This window comes from Athene noctua, chromosome 20 (assembly GCF_965140245.1).
Source record: "Athene noctua chromosome 20, bAthNoc1.hap1.1, whole genome shotgun sequence".
Classification (NCBI taxonomy): domain Eukaryota; kingdom Metazoa; phylum Chordata; class Aves; order Strigiformes; family Strigidae; genus Athene; species Athene noctua.
The window spans coordinates 2,270,304-2,288,932 of NC_134056.1; the positions used below are offsets into that span (position 1 = coordinate 2,270,304).

Sequence of the window (18,629 nt, forward strand, 5' to 3'; positions counted from 1 at the left end):
TAGTTGTTCACTAACAGGCAGCAACAAGTCACGCGTCTAGGCAAAGGGTGATCCTGCTGAATCAGGGAGCTATTTGGGCCCTCAAGAAGGACTTTCACATTCTTCACATTAGCTGCCACTTCTGCAGGAAGAAAAATCTTATATTGTACATAAGCTCCCTAGAGTGCTGAGAAGGCTCAAATATCTGCAGATGAATCCACTTCAGGAGAAAGCCAGCTCCACCAGAACGCTGACTCCGAACGCAGGAGTCGGAGCGAGCGCTGCCAGACACCCAGACCTGGATGGCCTCGGGCAGCAGGAGACAGCAGATGTGGCGTGCGGCTTCTCCCTGGGAGGTGGAGGAACGCCTGCCTGCACCGGGTGCTTGGAGCTGTGCAATGAGTTGGACTCTCATAAACAGCAACTCGACGCGCCTGTCAGAGCACAGTGTACTTATTCAAGTAGCAAACTAATTTCATCATCTTCCCTGCCAGGGCAAAAGGAGGCAGAGGGATTAGTTTGAACTCTGGTGATCATATAATAACATGGCAGCTGTATGTAGCTAATAATCCACTGGATTAGCAAATTTAAAGTTGTCTAGCTCTGCATAATGGAAAGCTAAGAACAGCAGCTTCACTGTTCTACCTATTGCATTTGCATTCCCTCCAGTGGGAGCACAGAACATGACGAGACAAGGTTTTCCAGTCTGTTATGAACTGGGAATCTAGTGTGTGCCTAATGGAGTACTGCTAGTAATTCTACAAGCATCCATTCAGTCAGGAATATGGACTTAAGCTTTACTGTGAGAGTGCATCTTAAATACCGACTGCAAAAGAGTGGACTGCAGTTTCAGCAGACTAATGTGAAAACATGTCATTTCAGGCACGCTGGGAGTAATGTCCTATAGCCTGTGCACTCTGTATGTCCTGAAGTCTGCAAGCAGACAGCTCGGCTAACGCCTGGAGAATACCACTGAATTCCTCCCAGGTTCCCTGGCATAATTCATATGCAACTGGCAAAAGAGCCCGGTACAAGACACAAGACAGTAAGATGCCAAGGAGTAGACATAGCACCTGGAGTTGCTACTTTTCTTACCGCCCTCTCTCTCTCCCCACACTCCAAGGACAACTTTAAGTGTTAGGTAGCTCAAGGTTTTTCTTCCCTGGGGCAAGTGCTTTTAATCACAGACCGGAGACCAGAATCAGACCTGGTAGTAGGAAGGCAGTTTCAGCTTGTATCCCTTTACTAATGAATAACTACAGTAACCAGCTCTGTCAGAGCCTGGAAAATACAGAGCTGTGACTCCTCATCCTCCTCCCTGGTTCCCTTTTGGAGTGGCAGAAGCAATGAGTAACCGCCTGCCCGTGCTGTGGGGCTGCCCCTGCGCTCAGCCCGCTCCGTCACCGACTGCTCCGGTCACGGCTCATGCTGCCTCCTCCCATGTCGCAGGGCACAGAGAGCAGCAGAGGAAATGTTGTGCTGGGGCTTGTACTGGGCGACTTTTCGTTTCCGCTCCAGCAGAGAATTCCAGAGGAACACTGGAGTGCACAAAGGATGAAAGCTTCAGCACAACGTGCCCCTGCCAAGACTTGGCAGGGCTGCAGGACCTTTCTCGTTCTTACAGTGCAAACTACCACTCACAATAAGATGGTAGCAAAATACTAGTTTCCACCAATAGCTTCTTCCAGTGTTTCCTCCCAGTTGCAACTGGTGCTGCTGAAAGTCCATGGGAAAAAAACTCTAGTACAGACAAGGCCTCTGCATGCAAATGAACGCTACATAAATAACTCCCATCTTCCCTCAGTTCCTAGGTTGTGTACTCTATGCACCAGAATTCTCTTCAAAGACCTCCCAGTTCATTCTTTATGCTCTAATTAAGGATCAGTGCCAATTAACTATCTTCAATAGAGGAGCATCTTCCGCTCAGCAGCCAGGAAGTGTCTGAATAAGATCCTGCTGTACAATACGCACATGAAAAGGGAAGCCCTCCCTTTTTGGAAAGGGCTTCCAAGATTAAAAACCCAGTATAGAATACAGGATGCTTACTTTAAAAATATTGTGTGATAAGATTAACTGATGGCATCCATGAATGCAGAGTGGTTTCTTATATGCTTCATGTAGCACTCAGGCATGCTACTGCCCTGCCAAGTCTCTGAGCTAGATACCATCATGGCAATAGCAGGGGTGAAAACAGAATGCACCACTTTCTAGAAACTGGTATTAAAAAAAATACTGTCTGCTTTTTCTTGCAAGAGTGTTAGCCAGTCAAAGATCGGCAGAAGTGAAGCGTCAAATCTGATGCTAAATATTGATTCAGCTCAAAAATTACCAATAGTTATACCAGCATCTAAGTTGCCCTGGTAGTTCTCGCTTATTGCCTTTAGCTCCTATAGATGTTCACCTGTTCCATAAATAACCAGGCAATTTAGACTGCTGCTGCACCGTGTTCTGAGCAAGAGCTGTGCTAATAGTCTGAGCAGGCAAAGGCAGGGGAATGTCATTTCTGAGCTTGGCTGGAGATGAATACATCAGCTCCCCAGCCGGTTACAGGCTAAGTTTAAAAAGCACTATTCTAAATGAAAATTAGATGGTTAAACACTGCGGGGGGAGGGGGGGGAAATAGGATAATCCCTTCAAAGCTTGAAGTGGAAGATTCTCAAACCTTCTTCAGTTGATGTGAGACATATGAACTGCCTCAGGATTAAGACCCCTGCAAAACTTGAGCCAGGCACAACAGCTGCACTGCCTTTTGGGGTAGATACACTTGAACTGGTTATACATGAAGCAGATGTAAGCTAGCTACCCTGCTAATCGTAGCTAAATCTGGTGACCATTCACAGGCTGTTCTGAAGAATAAAGGGCTACAGGAGGAAGAGCGCAGACTTGATGATGAGAAACAGGAACTGTAAAACTGTACTGGAGGATGGGGGAAAGCAGCAAATTATTCCATAAGCAGCAGAATCCACAAAGTCTAGCCTGATGGGATTTACATTCATAACATCTGCCAGGCCACTTATATTTCAATATATAACAACATAATGTATTTGGAACTGCCAATGAATTTGTGCTTTTGTGGAGCTGATTGTGTACATCTCCTTTTTCACACACACAAAAATCCAAACAGGCTAAATGCATCTCTTAGGTTCAAGAATTTCAATGCCTGCTCAGCAGAGACTAGGGTTTTATGTCTGAGTTTTGCTAACTGAGCCCTTCGCAAAGAGCAGGGGATGGGTCTGTCCTAATGTGGCTTGGGAATTTCTGGAGAAGGTTGTAACAATCCTGATTGTGCTGAGATTTGAGCTCCAGATAGGAAGGGTTGGGGGGAAATGCAGAACAGCACACTGCAACCAAGTCACTCCAGTGAATGTAACCTTTTATTCCAGGTGGGGTTCAGCTCTTTTGAACTTACCCGAATCCTTCTCATGGCTGCCACAATCTCCACGCGGCTGTTGGGCCTGGGTACGTCCAAGCTACCGATGTACTGAAAGACAGAACAGTGAGATGTTTGTAAAGCAATGCCCAAGTTAATGGTGTAGGCTGCTTCAAAACAAGCAGTGTCTCGTTAATTTAGTCCCTGCTTGGTTAGATTCCCTTGACCCAGGACACAATAGGAATATCTGCTGTGGATAATATTATCAAAGTCAGGAAGAAGTTCATGGATTTCTAATGTCGGGTGTGAGCCTCTGACCTCATTCAGATTCTGGATGTGCCTTTACCAGTGCTTTGCAGGGCAGCATCTGTTGCTAATCAAGTCACGATCCCGTGGGCCTGAAAATGGGACTGTCCATCCTTTGACATTCCTCACTACACCTGCTTTTAACAGACTCAGAGCTAAAAGCACTTAAGAGTTGAAAAGTTGCCAGGATGTGCAGCAACTAGGTTTTCCGGAAAAGGCTTGTGATACTGGCCTAACTTTTCAGTCTGGGCTATCCTCCTTCTGGACACCATTGTCCCTGCTTGGTTGGACCAGCTCAGCTCTGCAGAAGCCTGGTAAACTAGCTTAAATCTGTGTCCTACATGAGCTGTTTTTAACTATGCTATGGGAGCTTCAGTCCTAAACGAGCTGCCTGGCTGAACTGCGACAGCGGCTGCCCTTGGCATTGGGTGTCTGCATTTAAGTGTCAGCACCAGTCCCAGCAGGGCCCCTTACTGGGGCGCTGAGCTGCGGGCAGATGGTGGGTTCCCAGCACCTCCGCCTCTACCACTTCACCACACCTACAGCTTTCTGCAAGTCATTTGCCTGTTCCCTTGCATGCAATAGCAGTATGTGGGTTGTTAGGGAAGACCTGAAGGCAGACAGCTTCCTGCTCTGTGCTGTTCCCTGCGCTGCTTGTACTCTCCCTTTACGCCGGGTTGTAACGCTGGTGTGCCAAAGCGGGTTCCGGTTGTACCTGTTGGCAGGAGGCGGCTGCTGCAGGGCGGTGGGACCTGTGGCAGCACACGTGGCACAGATGCACAGGAGGGAGTGCTGCCCGCATCACTGCCAAGCGGAGGAGGCACAAAGCTGCCAGCTCAGCCTTGGGAATGAGGAAAACATGCAGTGTCCTAGACAGTCACCTCGCACGTGGAACAAAAGGACATTACAGTTGTGCAGCGCTGTGGCTCACAGCTCTGAGGAATAACTTGCACGTCCGGGGCATGTTAGTGAGAGCAAGAAAAATGCCATCTGAGTGAGAGGGTGAGCAGCCCGATGAGAAATGCGAGCGTTCCGCCAGCACGGGCTGGTGCCGGGTGCGGTGCTGTGGCCCTGGAGCCAAGGGCAGGGTGCTGGACCCAGGGCTGGCAGGTTCCCAGCAGGCTCTGTCAGCTCCCTCAGTGCCACACAGCCCATCTCTGCACAGCTGTCGCAGGCAGGTTAGTGAGGGGAGCAGAGGGCAGTTTACAAAGCTTAGTTACCCTCTCAAGAGCCTTTGGTTGATGAATTGCATCCGGGTTTTGAGTGTGTGTTTTCAAGTTGTGGGGTTTCAAGATTTTTTTTTTTTTTTGAAGTTGTTCCCCTATAGAGAGGGAAGGGGAAGGGGCAGCTAATCAGGAGGCCCATGCAAATATTCAGGGTGATAATATACATATGAACAGAGACAAAACAATTCCCCAAGAGCAGCCCCATAGCTATCACTGGTACTGACACAGATCTGGTTTTACTTCTCTACCGTAACACCTGAAATGGGTTTTATCTTGGAAAACTTCTACTTGGTAGTGCTTTCAGAGATGAGTTCTCCTGGCTCAGTATTTACTGCTCTTTCGCCTGCCTTGAAATAAACACCGCAAGCAATCTGAAAGGTCATCTGGCTTTTCTGATGCTTCTGTAAATGCCTTTGCAAAATGGCATTTTTAAGAGCAGTTAAGTTCAGCTATAGCCTTTGGTAAACCACACAGACCATGAGAGTTTGAGGGCAGCAGGGAAGGGAGCGATAGAGCCAGGATTTCCCTCTGTGCCGGTGGCGAGGGCACATCCGTGTGGCTGCAGATCTGTGGTCTCTTTGCTTTGCAGGCATCTCCTTCCCTGCTCTGTGGTGGCTGTCAGTACAGTCACAGGTAATCCCGATCAATCCCGCGCAGCCGGCTGGCCTTGTGATGAACAATAGAGCTGCGGTGGGGAACAGGCCACGCTACCAAAGATGAATTAACAGGTGGGGGCAAAAGGAGAGCTGGTGATGGCTGAGCCAGAAGAGATTCTCCCAGACTCCCTGCTTTGGCCTTCCTGTAGAGTTTGGGTACTTGTGCTCCCACGCAGAGCCCTGCCAGCTCACAAAGCTCTGCAGAAACAGCCCCCTTTCCACAAGCAGCTCCCGGTATTGACCTCGTGAAGTTTGTCACTGAAGATTATAGGGCAAGTAAGACAGTTTGGTATGTAGAGATTAGGGACTAAATGTGGTCAGTAAGATTGCCTGGTGCGAGACACCTGGCAGGCAGTTACGGCCTTGTCATTGTCAGGGTTGCAGCTGACTGTTGTGCCACAATGAGTGTCCTAACTGGAAGAGACAGACTTTAGAGCAGAACGGAGTAAGCACGTTACTAAGGTAATGCAAACCCCATCTCAGACCCACACATCTTAACAGTGTGTTATCTACTCTCCAAATAGCTCTGAAGCTGTCAATCTGAAGAAGCCCATTTCACTCAATTAAAGGTACAGTTGCTTTACATCTTTTAAAAAAAAAAAAAAAACAAAATAAGGATTTTTCTTCTCCTCAGCACAGTCTGTGGCATAAAAAAATGTTAACTTAAAAAAAGAAATCAAAGATTAATTACTTTTCCCCTGTAAGGAAGAGAGAGATTTTTAAAATATGTGATTAACTGTCTATTCAGATCCATCTTAAACCTTACAGCTCTTTTAGCAGGAAAACCAAAACGCACAAAATCCATATTTCAAAGCTTTATTTGAATATATATGCCCCTTCTTTCCAGCTCAGGAGACAGCAGGCGTGAATTCCATTTCTAATCTGTATTAGGCCACCTGCAAAGAAGGGAAGGCAACCCTACAGTTGCTCCAGCAAAATGTAATTCTTCTTGTCAGCTGAATTATAAACCCATTCCCTGCGCTGTCTACAGAATGTCAATTCCAATGGAGTCACTTTCGAAGAGTGATGCTGCGCTGCCAGACCGTTTTCATGATCAATATGAAATTTCTGACAATATCGGTATTTCCTTCCGACACCTGAAGACTTGCACGCATCTAAACGAAGACGTTGCCCGCCCAGCTTTTCACGCGGGGACAGGTCAGATGGAATAAGGCACTACCGTGGTTTTAAGCAGCACGTAACAGTCTGCTGGTTTCCAGGGGAATAGAGAGCTTGTGCCCTCACTGCGGCAGGAACGGGGGTCCTGCCCGGCAGGGGACAAGGACGGGCACGTGCATCTGGCACCGACAGCCCCCGCGGCGCTGGCAAGAGGGGTCTTTCCAGATCGGTTCTCAAATGAAGCGCACAAGGTGGCTTCTAAGGATTAAACAGCTGAAAAAATACTAAGAAAAGAGCAAGAACCTGTTTGATTGTGATCATTAAATGTGAGGCTTTCATCGGGGGGGTTTGTGGGTTTTTTTAGACCTCCTTAGATCCAGCAGAGTCACATGGGCTCGGGGCACTTGCAGGGCTGAAGAAAGACACCGTGGGCAAGGCTGGAGGGGGCACAGCGAGCCCCGGCCTCGAGCCCGCGGTGCCATCGGCCCTGTGGCCACTCGCCCTGTGGCCAGCACATGCCCTGCCGGGGGCAGCTGTGCCCAGGGCTGGTCTGCAACGGGCGAGGGTAAAGAGGGCCCGGCGCTGCGGAGGGAACCGGCCTGGGGAAGCCTCCGCCAAAGCCCCCCGGAGCCTGGCAGGGGCGAGGGGCTCTGACAGGCTGGGGGGGTGTCCTGCTGTGCCACCCCCTGCCCGAGCGAGGCGCCGGGCCCGCCGCCGCCGGGGGCTGTGGGGAGCGCGGCCGGGGCTCACCTTGGCCTGGAAGTGGATGCCGTGCTGGAAGGCCTCCTCGTTGTGCAGCGGGACGCGGGAGTCGCAGCCATCGTCCACCAGGTTGTACCGGTTCTTCACCGGCATGGCGGCGGGCGGGCGGCCGCCTCAGGCCGCGGCCCCGCCGGGCATCCCCGCCGGCAGCGCCCGGCCCCGCGGAGCCGGGGCAGGGGTACGGGGCTGGCGGTGCCCGAGCCCGGCCGCGTTTTGAATGAGCGTCCGCGGGTGCGAGCGGGGCCCCGGCCCCCGCCGCGGCGCCATTGGCCCGAAGTTCCCTCATGTGATGCGGGGGGCGGCGGGAGCCCGCCCTGCCCGCGGCCGCCCCGCCTCGGCCGGCCCCGCCGGGACCCGCGGCCCGGCGCTCCGCGGAGAGGCAGCGCCCCTGGAGCAGCGCGGGGCTTTCCCGAACCCCCGAGCCCGCTCCGGCTGCCGCCGAGCGGCCACCCCGCGCTCCGGCGTGAGCGCTGGCCCCCGGCGGGAGCTGGCCTCGGCCCTCGGAAGGCGCAGAGCCCCCGGAGTCGCGGTGCCGCCTCGCGAATTCGACTCTGGGAGCTTTAATGAACACCCGAAGCACCGTGTTGAATCCGGGCGTGTGGAGGTTTTGCCGTTCTGCGTGTCCGGGGCTGGCCTGGCCTGGTGGTGCCGTTTTAGTACAGAGGAGCGATACCGGGTCATAACCTCTGAGGGCACAAAGCCGCCAGACCCCAGTTTGGAGCTGGAGATGTGCGGTGCGGAGGTGTCCTGAGCACGCCTCGGGCTGGGCGGTGGGGCCGTGGGGGTCAGCTGCAGCACCGTGCTCCTGAGGGCAGGGGTTACGGACCGTCTCCTCTTTAACCCAATTGTTTGCTTTTTTGGACGGTGCAAGTCACGCTGTATCACATCAGCAGCACCTGCTCTATTTCCCGTGTTAGAAATTCTAAAAAGACAGCGCCCGCAATGATCCGGGATCTCACTGCAGCTCCGGCGCAAGAATGTAGGCTAGCACCACTATATATTCCAGTGTTAATGTGACTGACAGCTCTGTTAGTAATTAGTACGTGCCCTCTACCAGAAGCCCGTCGCACAGTTGGTGTCCACTGGCCAACTCAATCCACCCCCAGGATCCCAGCCGTGGGCATGGGATGTGCCCGCTGTGCCCGTGCACCCGCGGTGCTTTCCCCCCCGCGTCGTCCCGGCGGTGAGGCGAGGCACTCCGGGGTGCCCGACGTGCCCGAGCTCTCGGCAGGCAGCGGCACATGCTCAGCTGCAACGGCGAGACCCAAGACGTGTCTTCTGACTGTTAGTACAGCCGCGCTCCTTGCTCTTTACAGGAATGATCAGAAATGGGAATTGCGGAGAATCCAAGGGGTAGAGGCTTATATGTTCTCCAACTGATCTCTGGGTTCCCAAGAATTAATTTTTGAGTGATCAGTTGTAACTTTTTGTCATACAAGTAACTCCCCAGGCAGAGGCTTGAACGTTGCTGGACACCACCTTTTATGTGGCTTTCACATTAGCAAGAGAGAAAATTTTGGCCACAGGCAGACAGCGCACAACTCCCTGTCTCCATCTCGGGACTGTAATCATCCTCACTTTCTTGGCATCTCTGAGTACTTATAAGTCAGTGGGAGATGGGCAAGAGCCAAAAATCCAGAAACTTACAATTAAGAGAGGGAGAAAATGTCCAAAGAATTAACATGGGTTCACTGACTGTGAGCCTACATGTTCAAGTATTTTGTGGTATTAGCAGCTCATTCTGGCACTCGTGCTGGGGTGGATTCTGTGGTCAGCCTCCTGTCTTTGCTAAATTTTTCTGTTCTCAGACAGGCTGCTCTTTCTTTCTTCTAAGCTATAATATTGCATTACCCTCTCATTTAAATATTATATTTTTGCTAATCCCTCTTTGGTACAACATAACTGAAAATAGGTTTTGTTTCAGGTGTGTAAATGCATAAATTGATTTCTGCCCAGTATGTGACTCTAGATACACATCTCGCCTGCAGATGCATCGGTTTAGTTCTTTGTTAGTGAGTTTTTGTGTGATCTTATGCTGTTGTCTAGTGTACTTAACATTTCATGGCACTTTTCTTATCTTGTATGAATCTTGATTTAAAAAATATATTCATTGACCTGAATGAATAACCTAGATTTTGTGTGCAAATGTCCTTGGACTGATTGAGCAAGATTCAGTCCTTTGGTTCTCCTAAGCCCATAGAGGAGGAGATGCCACCCATTCAGCCTGTGCTTATGCTTCCTTTGATGCTAACGCCAGCAAAGCTCAACTAGTAAGGGGAAAAAACCTAACACAGCCGCTACTGGTGAGTCTCTACATTGATTCTGCAATTCTGCATTTTAACTGAGGCATGCATGAACCTGTCATGGTGCTGAGCTGCTGAAAGTTTCTCCTCATTACCCTCACATTGCCAAAAGAGCATTCCTATATAAGTGGGAGCATTATGGACTTTGCTTGGGATAGTTACATTTTTTAATCTGATAGAAAGAACAGGATGAAATAACAAGAATGGCCTTTTTATTTCTGTTCTGGTGCTCTCCAGTATCCCACAGATTATAAAATCCTTTGGGTAGGGGGAAAGAAACATCTCATGGGAACGCTGAGAAAAATAAGGCAACTGTGATTTAATAAAGCTTGCAGTGCCAGACTGTGTTAGATCACAACTGAATGGAGGTGTTTAATATTCCATGTTCATTAACTTCTGTGAACTTTTTGTGGGGCTTAGCTCTTCTAAGGTTAATGGTTTGGATCTGTGTTTGAGAATTGAGTCTGAAGGCTGCTAAACTTAAAGCTGTTAACTCTGTAGTTGGGCAAAGAAAATTCTTTGACTCCGTTGCAGGTATGAAAGCTGCCTTTTCTATATATGCCTTTTCTTCTGGCTAATAAAACTGAGCAAATAAGTGGAATTAAAGTTACACAGTGCATCGTCACAGATTTAGTATAAACAAACCCCTGCTAGCATTACCCCTTCTTGACGTGAGCAGTCAGCCAAACTTCATAGTGGGTGTTTGCATAAGATGGAGGTACTGAGCTAGTTGTTCCTTTGATGTGCAAAGCACACATAGAAAGTCCCATTTCTCTGAACACAGTAGGAGTGAAGCACCAAAGACAGCTTCTTGGCTCAGAGCTTCAAGTGTTTTTGCAGAGAACAGGTTTATATCAGCTTTCTTTTTCAGGCGCGGGCTACCAAGATTTCTTTCCTTCTCTTTCTCTCACATGGATGCACATTTCTGTCTGCGTTGACATTTACTCTGGATGGAAATCCCTCTTCCTATACAGCTTAATTTTTTGAAGACACCTCAAATGTGGTGTAAATCAGGCAGTGGGTATTATACGCAGGGCGTTCTTTAATCATTTTGTCAGCTGGTTTGCAGGGAAGGTAGCTGTTGCTCCCATCTGATCCTGTCAAGTTTCTTCCAAACCTACCTTCGCAACTCAGATAAAGGAGTTGCAGAGGCACTGCATGCTTTCCAAAGGAGACCTGGTATTAATGCCAAGGAATTTTCCACCCTTCTGCTAACCATTTTAAGCACTTCTGCACAGCAGAGCTGCAAAGATTTTAAATGATAAATAAGATGTGACATAGCAAGAACAACCAGACAGACATCCAGTAATGGCAGACAAAACCTCTGCTACAGGAAATCACTTCCCTATCACACTTGTGAGATCTGAGAAATCTCTGCACGCTTACTATCTTAGCAGATTTGGTTTTGTCATGCAACTTTACCAACGTTATTAATATCTATTTGTGCTGGTGCAATTTTGAGAGCCAAGTGTATTATCCTGCTAGCAGACTTGCAGTGCACCCGTGGACATCCCTTTGGGATTTCGCAGATGAATTCACTTGCTGTTCTCCAGGAGATATTTGCCTGAAAGCAGCATTGCTCTGTACATGTTTAATAAAGTGGCAGAATGAAGCAAAGTATGCCTGATTCATAGTTACTGAGAAGCAGCAGTAACTGCCATAAAGTTTCATCAATTAAGACCAAAGGGACTTAACTGACTTACCGATGGCTTTATAGGACAGAAAGATGAATACAGGTGAATCATCTGGGGTGTGCATCAAAGCAATAAAACCCTTCCCTAATTTCAGTGGCTTTGGATTTTCTCTTGGTTATATATAATAGTAATTTAAGAGTCAGGGAGTTGGTTTTATGCATAATATGAACAACCAGCTTCTGTCCCCTCCTCCTACAGAGCAGGATGAGCTGATGTGGGGGAAGGGGAGGACAGCATATTATGGGAATAACCTGCTTTGCTAGCAGAGGCAAAAAATGGTGTATTGGATTTGGATTTCCAAAATTTCAGACACATTCTATTTCCCTTACAATTGCTTTCTTTACTTAAGGCAGCAGAATTAAGCAGTATTACTACACAGCAAAATCTGTTGGCTTTTCTTGGTATCTTAAGATAGTCAGCGATCAAGAGGTGCAGACATAAGGGGAACAGCATGTCAGGAGTTCTCCACAACCGTGAAACGTTGGCGTACAAAGCTACTGCAAGGTCAGAGGGTTACATATGTGTTTTTCCCTCTGTCGTTCTAGGAAGATGTGCTCTCCCCTAGTGAAAAAAAGATCTGGAAGCAAAGAGAGGTAAAGATTTATATTCCCCACTATGTAACTGCCCAACTTCATTTAAACGAGTTGATCTTGAGCTTCAGTTCAACAGAAAAAAAAGGAGCAAATCGAAAACCTCAACCATTGCCAAATCTGGACTTTTCTGTGTCAGTAAATTATAAAAATAAAGATGAAGTAGTTCAGAAATGTGTTTTGACCTGCAGTTCCTCTTGTTTGCTTTATATCAGATAATTCTCACTCATGATCACTAGGTGATAAACTAAAATCTTTGTTTAACTGGGTAAGCCTGGGGGCACCATGTCCTATAAATGCTGCAGTGTGATGAAATAAGGAGGCAAGCATAGATAAATTAGGTCCTGTTGACTAAAGCTGTGTGATGTTATTCTCAGTTGTATTTGGGATTTGAAGAAAACAGAGAAAACTCGCAAGCAAAATCTTAAAGTGAGTCTCTGAGGCTGCCACATGATATGAACTCAGATGTGGCATGTGAAACTGTCATTCAGCCCCCTCAGTCAGTGTCATACCGTGTCCTCTGCAGGTACAGGGTCTGCCTGGTGTAGACGGTTGTACCAGATTTGTGTTGCTCCAGAAGAAACAGGAGCTTAACGTCTCGAAGGTTCGGCTTAGCGCAGCCAGGCAATCCGCCCGTTAGAATTGCAAGCCTCTTTCATGCATGGCCGGTTCCACAGTTCCGTGCAGCGGGACTCGGGAATGAAAAATGTCATCTACAATTATGCATATTTTCATCATCTTCTGTCATGGAAATCCCCCCACCCCAAGTATGCAGCAAATGTTTTGTTTGTATATGTAGGTCAACCACAAATCTTCAGTGGTCTAACATAAACTTTGGAAGGATAGGTTGGTGTGTACAGATTTAAACCCAGTCTGAATCGTAACACCACCACTGACATTTTCCAAGTGGAGTCTGTTTACTAGATATGTTTTCTTCTGACTTTTCGTTTTATAAAGCATTGCATTCTTATTGATTTGTGAAAGTACAACTGACAGACACAACTCACCATCACTTCAAAAGGAACTATTAACTTCAGGCACAGACAGACAGTTCTTAATAAGTAACTTTTTTTTTTTTTTTTATTAATAGCTTGAGGAATGTACTCTATTTCAAAATGGTACATTAAATTATTTCTGCAAATAATCCTTATTTTGCCATTGGCAGGAGGCCAGTTTGATATTTTTAAAAGATTGTATGCTGTGGAAGGTGTCCCTGCCCATGGCAGGGGTGTTGGAACTAGATGATCTTTAAGGTCCCTTCCCAACCCAACCCATTCCATGATTCTATGACTCTTTTTGCAAATTACATGCTACTAAATGTTTTCCCTTTCATGGCTATCTTAAAAAAAAAAAAAAGAAAAATATAGAAAAGAATACATTTATTGTCATTACGATGCTAGATAAAAGCTAGAAATTTGATCCAAACTCAGCAGCCAAAAAGCTTGCTGGCAGAAGTAAAATTTATTATTTAAGAAAAATGTTACTTATTAAACTCGTAAGCTTGATGTGTTCGTATGTCTAACTCATGAACTCTGTATACCATGAGTTGGCAGTACAGTTCACCTTCAGTATGAGTTGCTTGGATCAGCACATTATCAAGATGTGAAACTCAAACTGTTCAATTTACTGTCTGGGAAAGGGTAATTCTTAGAATTAGGTTTTCAGTGAGGATATTCCTGCAAATACATGCAGAGTAGCTGCTAACACAGTTTCGGGAAATGGGCTGATCTCTGCACTGATACTCCAAATGTTTCCATCCGTGGGCTGCATCTGTAAAAGTGCTTTATTACCAGCCTCATCCTTGGATCTGACAGTTATCGATGCACATCATGGGGAGGCGTGTATTTGCACACACAAACATCAGGTTAAGCATGTCATGGTATAATGATTCAGTAAGTTATGATTTAGGATAAATGAGAATGAAGTTGTTGGACTAAGAGATAAATAAAACACTAAATTCAGTGTCCTTCCCCATTTCCATAAAATTAGATTAGCACCTCTGTTATATTTGATATCCTGAATTTAACTAATAAAAGCACAGGGACATTACATTAGGAGTCAGATCAAGGGCTCTTATGAGGCCAAAATACTGTGAGATTGGAATTGAAGTATCTCTTGAAGGTATGTGATGCTGTGCTGATAAATATACACCTATACCAATTCTCTGCCAAATTCCCTCCTGTGTCGGAGAGCACACTTTGTTCAGTCCTGCTGACAAATACCCTCACTGACACTGGAACATGATTCAGAAAAAAATAATCATTGATATTTTTCCCAGCACAGTCTAACAGATGTACAGTTCTCCTAGACAGGATACACATTCTCATTCACTTGTTATCTGGCCTGGTTTTGGATGGGAGAGACCTAATTTTTTCCCCCTTTCTTAGTAGCTAGAACAATGCTGTGTTTTGGATTCAGTGTGGGATTTGGTATGAGAAGAATGTTGATAATACACTGATGTTTTTAGTTGTTGCTAAGAAATCATGGACTTTTCAACTTCCCATGTCCTGCCAGTGTGCAGGTGCATGAGAAGCTGGGAGGGAGCACAGCCAGAGCAACGGACCCAAACTGGCCAGTGAAATATTCCATATCGTGTAACGTCACACTCGATGTATAGAGGAGGGGTGATCAGGAAGCTCACTCTTGCTTCCAGGATTGTGGTTTCAGGATTCTCTCTTCTCTGGAGTCACTAGCTGGGAACGGGCTGGGCATTGGGCCAGGGGGTGGTGAGCCATCACATTGTGCATTACTCGCTTGTATGTTCTTTTATTACTAATTATTATTGTAATTTTACTTCAGTTATTTAATTGTTTCTATCTCAGCCTACAGGTCTCCTTACCCTTATCCCTCCAACTCCCTCTCCCATTCCCCAGGGGTGGGGGGGATGTGTGAGGAGCTGCGTGGTGTTTGGCTGCCGGCTGCGTTTAAACCACTACATTATCACAAGACAGTAACAATTTGTTCTTACCAACAACTCCCTCTGAGCAAGGTCTCAGGAAATAAGCTTGTGTTTTAAGAGCACACAGTGACTTTAAATTTCCTTTCTCCTCACAGGGGACAGATGATCTAAAGTTTCATATTTCTCTCCTGCTGCTAGATCCAACTTGCAGTATTCAGCGGGATACACTCTCCTTCTGCATTAACTTGCTACCTTATTACTACTCAGCCTATACTTTACTCCCCTACCTTGCAGTACCTGAATACCATGTACAGTCTGACTTCATGCTGCACACTACAGACCATCTCTATTTATCTCAACATGAAATGAAGGTTTTATCCATACAGTACAGTGCAAACCAGGTATCTGATAGATTACAGCCTCTCTGGTAGAAAAACAACTAGTATGTTATTGGCTGGTAAGAAATGTGGATAGTCATAATTAGATATAAAAATATTTCCCCTTTGCAATCATTTTGTTTGGTATTTCCCATGCTTCAAAGCCTATTAATGCCTTAGATCATCTTAACTATTTCCCCGGCTTTCCTTCAGCACTTGTGACATCGGCGAGGATAAATCTTCTAATATATGTTAAAAAATGTTCATTTGGGGCTTGGCAGTAAAATAAGAGACAGAGGCAGGTCACTATTTAAAATTACACTCCAGCTGGCAGTCACCAACATCTGGTGCCGGTTGGTGAGACAACCGGGATGTGACCTTCAATGACGGACACAGAAAAGACCCACCTGGACAGATCAGCCTTTCCAAAGTGACAGGCCCCTCTGAGCTCCTGCTGGCACAGGGAAACGCTCCCAAGTTTTTAATTAAGAATTGTCACACCTATTAAAGAATAATGCACATCGCTTAATAGCAACCTGAGAGCAACCAAGTGCGAGCTACGTGACCTCAGCCTTCCTGGTTACTTCACGCTGTAAGACACAACAACACTGTAATTAATTAATTAATTAGTTTCTTTGTTGCCTGCAAGGGTAAATGGCAGAAGATGGGTGATGCACTAAAAAAATACATGTAGAGTTAGGTGAAGCTCTAGTTTGCTGTTGAAATAAGACAGTATCGAGGCGATTAAGCTTTGGAAATGACTGCTGACTAGTGGAAAAGGGTCCACATGAACGGAATCACTGTTACTGGCACGTTGTATCTCATGTCTTGGCTTCTATAAAATACCAGGGACCATGTGAGGTGAAAATGAGATATTCATCCAGATGTTCCTAAAACCTGATCTAGCAGGGTAAAAGATACATTCCAATCTCCTCCTGGTCTGAAGAGTTCCACAGTCAGGAGCTTAAGTCTTTAACTCGCAGCTAACTGGAAATCCCCAAATTTTGCTGCATTTATTTAAATTTGTCTTCCGTTTTAACGATTTCTTCTGACGTCCTGCTTCAGTCCTGCTCCGTAGCAGGAGCACGACTCCAGTGACAGCTCCTTCACACAGAATCCTGATTATTCCTCTTTTTTTTCTCCCCTTCCCAAGTCCTGCACCTAGCCCCGCAGCCGGGCGGGATTTGCCAGGGTGCAGCGCCACCGCCTGCCCGCGCTGCCGCTGCTGCCCTGCACTTGCTCAACTCCCTAAATCGCGGGGTTTTGCTGCCACTCAGACAATAGCCGGTTCTTATATATTCTCAGCTTCATAGCCTCTGAACTAATAGGAGGGATTCACGTAAGACTGGTACGACTTTTCGTTCCGATATCGCTATTGTAAAAACTTTTTTTTTTTTTTGTAGTATTTTCTTGCTGTGCGTTTGACTTGCTCAGGCCATGTAAAAATGTATTGCAAATCCAGAGATTAAGGTGACTCTTGCAGCATTCAGTTTAAACTGTGCAGCACTAAATAAACCATGGAAACATCCGTCTCGGAAGACATTTCCAGCACAGAGAGTTTAGGGCCAAAGGGCCCTTCAGCCAACGTGCCCCGTGCTCCCCCTCAGAGCAAGAGGCCCAGCACCACTTTGCCAGCTCCATGCCCCGGCGTGGGCCAAGCTGCTTTTGATTAAAAATAATTCAAAATACACAAACTAATCAGACTATGCGGTGGACGTTAGTCCAGAACACTAAGTTGGTTGTTACTGGACAAGGGTGAGGAAACTCAAGAGCTAAACCATGGTGCTGCTCTGAGGTAGAGAAGGGGGGGCTTTGTCTGGGAGTCACAGCACCGGGCTGCCCTGCCTCACGTGAAAATCACTCCAGCACATGATGAAGGAATGGGTTTAACTCCTAAGCCACGCGGGCAGGGGTTTCGGTGGCAAAGGCAACGGCTGGCAGACCCACACGCCCGGTCTGAGGCGGGGGCCGTACGGGGCTGATCTCCCGCCCGGCGCCGCCCGCTTCCAAGATGGCCGCCCCGCCCCGGGCCGCGCCTCTCCGAAATGGCCTCCCCGGAAGAGGCCGGCGGCCCTTGCCAGCTCCCAAAATGGCCGAGGCGGCTGCAGGACGTCGTGGCCTGCGGGGCGGGGCGAACGCCGTCCCCGCCTCACGGCGATTGGCCCCTCGCGCGCCCCGTCCGCCGCTCCGCTCTCATGGCAACGGGCGGGGAGCGGGGGCGGCGGCCGGGCCGAGGCAGCGCGCCGCGGGATGGAGCCGGCCGGGGCCCCGCCGCCGGGCTGCGCCCCGGCCCGGGAGGCGGAGGAGCCCCCGGGGTCCCCGGCCCTCCCCGCCGAGGAGCCGCAGGGCGGCCAGCCCGCCGGGGCGCCCCCGGGGGAAGGGGCGCCGCCGCCGTCCGCCGCGGCCGAGCGGGACCGGGACCGCCACGCTGCCGGCCCGCAGGGCCCGTCCGGGCGGGCGGCGCGGGGCAGGGGGCGGCGGGCCCCGGGGCGGCGCGGAGGAGATGAGGGGGCCCGCGCCGCCCGGCGGCCTCGAGTCACGGTGGACAGCTCCAAGGCCAAGACCTCGCTAGAGGCGCTGAAGATCAGCCTGCGGCAGCTCCGCTGGAGGGAGGTGAGCGCCCGCCCGGCCCGCGGGGCGCCCGGTTACCCGGGCCCTCGAGCCCGGCCCTCGGGAGGCTCCTGGGGCTCTGCCCGGCGCTGCCTTCCCCTTCCCCGCCTGCCCGGGGCTCCGGCAGGGCCCCGGCGCGGCCTGGCGGTGGCCCCAGCTGCGGCCCGTCCCTCCGCTCCCGCCGCTGCTCTGCTGGGAAACCTCCCCTCTGTTGCCTTGGGGTCTGCCTCCGGCGAAGCGCTGCCCCTTCCTCCTCCTCCTCCTCCTCCTCCTCCTCTTCCTTCCCCTGCCTCCCTGAACCAGCGCCGAAGCAGGCTCCCGTGGCCGGGGGCTCATGTCAAGGCTCGAGGCTGATTTGATTCGTGACCAAGAGCGCTGTCACCAGTTATGCAAGCCAGAATAGGAGTAATCGGATATTATACTTCAAATCTTAAACAGATCAGTGGAAAGGGCAAGAGAGAAATCAACCCCCATGTAGAAATGTTTGGCGCGTTGTGTCAGTTTTCCTTTCACCCGTCCCTCGCTGTGGGTACGTGAAATAAGGCACATGACAGTGGACAAAAAGTACGACCTGCTGTCTGACCCGATGGCAAAGCCTCCGCACCAGGGATTATCTTGAAGGCATGTCAGAGAGCATTGGGTATGACTGAAATAATACTCAACCACTTAATAAAGCATACATAACAGTCTTTAGCCTTCTAAATTATTGTATGTAGAAAAGGGATGGCTTTTTTTATT

At 48.6% G+C, this 18,629-nt stretch overlaps 2 protein-coding genes across 6 annotated transcripts in view; one reads left to right on the plus strand and one right to left on the minus strand.

Annotated features, from left to right (window-relative positions):
• LOC141968648 (carboxyl-terminal PDZ ligand of neuronal nitric oxide synthase protein-like) overlaps positions 1-7,617 on the minus strand; it is a 37,619-nt gene extending 30,002 nt beyond the window's left edge. For both annotated transcript variants that reach the window (XM_074923573.1, XM_074923572.1), the window contains exons 1-2: positions 7,407-7,617; positions 3,389-3,460 (exon numbers count right to left, since the gene is read on the minus strand). In XM_074923573.1, the coding sequence (XP_074779674.1) occupies positions 3,389-3,460; positions 7,407-7,511 (177 nt within the window). In that variant the 5' untranslated portion in view covers positions 7,512-7,617. The remainder of the gene's footprint in view (positions 1-3,388; positions 3,461-7,406) is intronic.
• Positions 7,618-17,500: 9,883 nt separating this feature from the next.
• The window catches only part of TTLL11 (tubulin tyrosine ligase like 11), a 52,825-nt gene continuing 51,696 nt past the window's right edge, over positions 17,501-18,629 (plus strand). For all 4 annotated transcript variants that reach the window (XM_074923842.1, XM_074923843.1, XM_074923844.1 and 1 more), the window contains exon 1: positions 17,501-17,894. In XM_074923842.1, the coding sequence (XP_074779943.1) occupies positions 17,532-17,894 (363 nt within the window). In that variant the 5' untranslated portion in view covers positions 17,501-17,531. The remainder of the gene's footprint in view (positions 17,895-18,629) is intronic.